Source organism: Triticum dicoccoides, chromosome 3B (genome assembly GCF_002162155.2).
Source record: "Triticum dicoccoides isolate Atlit2015 ecotype Zavitan chromosome 3B, WEW_v2.0, whole genome shotgun sequence".
In the NCBI taxonomy this organism is placed as follows: Eukaryota; Viridiplantae; Streptophyta; class Magnoliopsida; order Poales; family Poaceae; genus Triticum; species Triticum dicoccoides.
In genome coordinates this window covers 349,850,998-349,855,839 of record NC_041385.1, presented here as the reverse complement: position 1 = coordinate 349,855,839, position 4,842 = coordinate 349,850,998, and the positions used below count along the sequence as shown (strand labels likewise).

Here is a 4,842-nt window from a genome sequence, read left to right as displayed (position 1 = left end):
AATAGTGACTGGATGCATCTTCGAGATGCAGAGGCCGGGGGTCATCCTCCTTTTCTAAAAAAGACATGCAACAAGTTTATGATACATTCTTGATGTAAAGAAATGATATGATGCGTGCGATAGAAATGCTAGACGCAAATTTACTCCACGAATTTGCTTGTTCTTTGGCTTCTGTAGCCACATTGTAAAATCCCCTTCGTCATGATTAGCAATGTCTTAGTGACATATAAAGTCATGCCTCGTCTTCAAAAAATAACGCATGAAAAGATCAACCATTAATTCTCTTGCTATTGTTGAGATACCAGACAAGGGCAGAACATGTGGAAAAAGAACTGCAAAACATGTTTGCTAAAAAAATGGCAAAATATGTCGATGTTCATCACATAAGCCATGCCACGAAAGGTGATTACAGATAGCCATCAAGCACTTGCAGGTTAGCATATACATCCCGGGAAATCCCGATCAATTAGAAATGGCATCAAATAAATACATGATACAAAATGCAGTGGCACCATAATAAAACATCAGACGAGCAGAGATTACTTCACAAGCGGTGAAGTCAGAATGTATATGTCGATCTCATCCAACGTCGGGCAGTCGCGCAGCGTCAAGCTGTGTTCATTTGCCAGATGCAAGAGACAAATGAAATAGAGGTGTTGCGAGATTTCAGTCGTTGAAACATCTCTGTTACTGCATGGAAGATCATGCAGTACCTTCGTCAGGCACAGAGACGATTCTATGCATCTTTCCTGCAGGACCAAGTACAATCAGGCTTAAATACTGTAAGTAATTTCGTACCCAAACCAGAAGACGGGAAGGGAAAATGGTTCTTACCAACAAAGTAAGGAAATCATAATACTTGTGAAGAATGTAATATAATGTGTGCACATGGCGATGTTAATTGTTTACATGTAAACTTATTCTATTCCCCTGACAAAAATGTACATGTACTCAAACCTGTTAAGTAACAATGTTCTTTTAAGGCCGTTAAAATGCATGAGTGCACTATGCCACTACCGGAGTATATGTAGATGCATACGAATATAGGTTCATTAACTCCAGTTGCCCGTGTTGCTAATGAATACTCCCTCCGTCCGAGAAAACTTGTGTCCCTCAAATGGATGTATCTAGCACCAAGTTAGTGTTAGATACATCCATTTAAGAGACAAGCTTGGGACAAGCTTTTTCGGACAGAGGGAGTATAAAGTCAAGTAGGAGGGTTGATTTTAAGTACTATACTATTATTAAAACCCTTGTTTTTTGTTTAAAGATATCAATAAAACATGGGCAACGTATTAGGTATGTAGGTGCATATGAATGTAAGTACTCCCTCCGTCCGAAAATACTTGTCACTGAAATGGATGTATCTAGATGTATTTTAGTTTTAGATACATCCAATATCATCCATTTTGATGACAAGTAATTCCGGACGGAGGGAGTGCTACATAACTCCAGTTGCCTGTGTTGCAAATGATCCTTTTTTCAAATATTGCACGTTTGGTCACAACGAAAATTCTTATGTTTTCTTAAATCAAACTAAGAATATGTGGCACCCAAAAAATTGGCAAACCACAACAAATTTGTTTTCGACGGCTAAAGGTATTTCTTTTCAGTCCCTCAAAGGTTGGACACATCCCGCCCACAGCAATTTGAAACATTCCAGCGATGAGCAGTAAGGCTATTGCTTATTACAGTAAGACAAATAGAATATCCTTACAAATATATAATATGTATACTATCAAATACGAAAACTCAGACCCAAAATGTCACCTTAGTCTAAGCAACTTGATTACCAAAAACTGTTTTGGACCAAGAAAGACAGTGAATGGCAATAGCATGGTTGTTACTTGGTATATACTGTATTACTCCCTCCGTTCCTAAATACTCCCTCCGTCCCAAAATTCTTGTCTTAGATTTTCCTAGATACGGATGTATCTAATACTAAAATGTGACTTGATACATCCGTATTTAGACAAATCTAAGACAAGAATTTTGGGACGGAAGGAGTATTTGTCTTTCTAGAGATTTCAACAAGTGACTACATACGGAGCAAAATGAGTGAATCTACACTCTAAAATATGTCTATATACATCCATATTGGTAGTCCATTTGAAATCTCTAAAAAGACAAACATTTAGGAAATGGAGGGAGTAGATTACAATGGCCCCGTATGTAATATATCAAAAAAATGCATCAAGATATGTAGCATTGCAATGAATAGGAAAAAAAGTCATAATCATGACAAGCGCTACATCAAAAAAATTGAAGAAATTATTGTGCTAAACAAGTACTTTTAAGAGGGGATGCCACAGCTAATCTACATAAAAAATGACAGTTAGACCTATATTTGATGGTAGTACGTACTCCCTCCGTTCCCAAATATAAGCCTTTCTAGAGATTTCAACAAATGACTACATACAGAGCAAAATGAGTGAATCTACACTCTAAAATATGTCTACATGCATCCGTATGTTGTAGTCCATTTGAAATGTCTAAAAAAACTTATATTTAGGAACGGAGGGAGTAGTAACCAAAGCACGTATATTACCAGATCAGCAGTCTTAGCAGATGAATGAATGTGATTCCAGAGCACTTCCTTTAAGGCATGAACATCGACTTGTTTCGATACCTTGTCATATTGTACATCGATCCTATTGACCTATGATTCAATCACAAAGAAAACAGGCATCAGCTCAGAACTGACCAACGGCCCAAAAGTAAAAGGGTAAAATGGTTATACCACAAAGAGCAACATAAGTCAATTTCAGACTTATAAGAGTCATCAGCCTGGAACAATAAAAAATTCTGTATATAACTGTTTGGTCTTAGCACGCTGCCCAAAGGCCAACAACTGTAGATTGGAGGAGCCCTAGGTAGTCGAGTATAGACTAACCCGATGTTGCACAGACATTATGTGGCATCATCAGTATCAGAAACAGTAGTTCATAACAGGGTATAATGTGCAGAAGAGGGTCGATAGATATTGGCTGGCTTGAAAGCAAGATCAGATGATTGTAGGAAAAAATAAACCAGTGGTGATAGAGAAGACTTGACATGGGAGGAGTCCGTAAAGAGCGATCTGAAGGACTGGAGTATCACCAGAGAACTAGCCATGGACAGGGGTGCGTGGAAGCGTGCTATCCATGTGCCAGAACCATGAGTTGGTTGCGAGAACGTATCGGTTTCACCTCTAGCCTACCCCAACTTGTTTGGGACTAAAGGCTTTGTTGTTGTTGTTGTTGGTGGTGGTGGTGGTGGTGGTGGTGATAGAGAAGACTCTTTATGAGGAAAAGGTCAAAAGGACAATTATATTTCCTTGCATTCTACTACTAAATTACAAAGCACGCCCATGGACAGACTGAACTAGCCACTTAAGACTCAAACTTTATCCTGATAATCCATTTTAACCCAAATTCTTATGATAACATACTACCCAAACCAAAATACTAGCAATAACATTGCAAAGGTACAGGCCAGATCCAGAGCATATTGAAACCACACTATTGATGAAGTCAGACAAACTAATACCCCAAGTGGCTGACGAATTGTTGGACAACTCTATGCAGAGCCATGAACTCATGAAAGCATCAGACATTCATATGTGATTTTTAACACATTAGCCATTGATTCCAGAAAAGTGAAAATACAATCAAAGCATACAGAAATATGCCCACACTAAGAAAACAACCTGGGTCAGTGCCCAATGAATAGGAGTGAAATTTGGACATCAGTGGCACAGGTAAAGGGTATGTTTGGTGTAGCCAACATGTGCCTTACCAATTTTTCGGCCATGGCCAAAACTTTGGACTTGGTTTGGATGGTTGCAAACTTTTTGGCATGCCAATAGCTCCTTACCCACTCTAGTAATTTTTTTAGCCAAGGTTGGCCAGCTCTTGGGCACACAAAACCTTGATCAAAATTGTCTAGCCAAATGTTTGGTGGGGAAGACACCCCAGGTATTTAACATGTGATTTCCTAATCTAGGGAACTATTAAGCAGCACAAAGCAAAGTTTATGTGCAGGTTGAATATGAAGTGATTGATCATGCACAAGATTGAATCAATAGGGGTGATACATCGCTAAATTCCAAATACAATTGATGGATTGGCGCAAGTCAAAATAGCTAAAAAGTAGATAGAGACAGTTCTTCAAAATGGCTTTTAACTCACCATCTCCGCTTCGCACTGCAAATCCATTAAGCAGTATCCAAAATGTGTGACAAGAAGAGTGTAGCTGTTGCAATGTTATCACTTCCTGCCCCTGCTTTAATGCAGTAAGAGACCGAGTGGGCATGTCATCTAATACAGTGGTCCAGTATCATGAACAATTTCATAGATGTGCTCACTTTGTTTGTGCATGTGGTGGCCTGGACATATGTTGTGCAGTTCGAGGGTGCACTCCTGTAAATACTCTTCTGTGTACACTACAATTCTTTTGTTATTGAAAGTTTATGATTGCTACATCTAACAAAGATCAATCCCTCTAAAGGTTAAGATCTTCCCACGGAAGTTATTTCGAGGCAATTTTCCCTCTAGTGATCAGATCTAGAAGGGGAATGGGCCAAATTCCGGGAATTGCGTGTTGGTGCCCGATGACGAAGTTTATGTGGAGCTGCGCGAGGGAACTCCTGATGTGCAACTGGAACCATTCTTGTTTTGGTGATTTCTTCAATTTAAGTGGGGACACCTTAGGTCAATGACGTAGGATCAATTAGACATGAGCACAGAGTTGGGCTCTGTCGAATATTAGAAACAAGTTGACCATCAAGTGGGTGATTCCTGTTAGAGGAGCAACTTACCTTTATTGCATACCACATGGGGCAAATATATAGTAAAATAGACA

General features: G+C 39.2%; 1 protein-coding gene across 2 annotated transcripts in view; it reads right to left on the bottom strand.

The window, feature by feature from the left end:
- Positions 1–319: 319 nt before the first annotated feature.
- Positions 320–4,842, bottom strand: part of LOC119276043 (condensin complex subunit 2-like) — a 17,809-nt gene continuing 13,286 nt past the window's right edge. For both annotated transcript variants that reach the window (XM_037557000.1, XM_037557001.1), the window contains exons 12-13: positions 2,549–2,659; positions 320–749 (exon numbers count right to left, since the gene is read on the bottom strand). In XM_037557000.1, the coding sequence (XP_037412897.1) occupies positions 540–749; positions 2,549–2,659 (321 nt within the window). In that variant the 3' untranslated portion in view covers positions 320–539. The remainder of the gene's footprint in view (positions 750–2,548; positions 2,660–4,842) is intronic.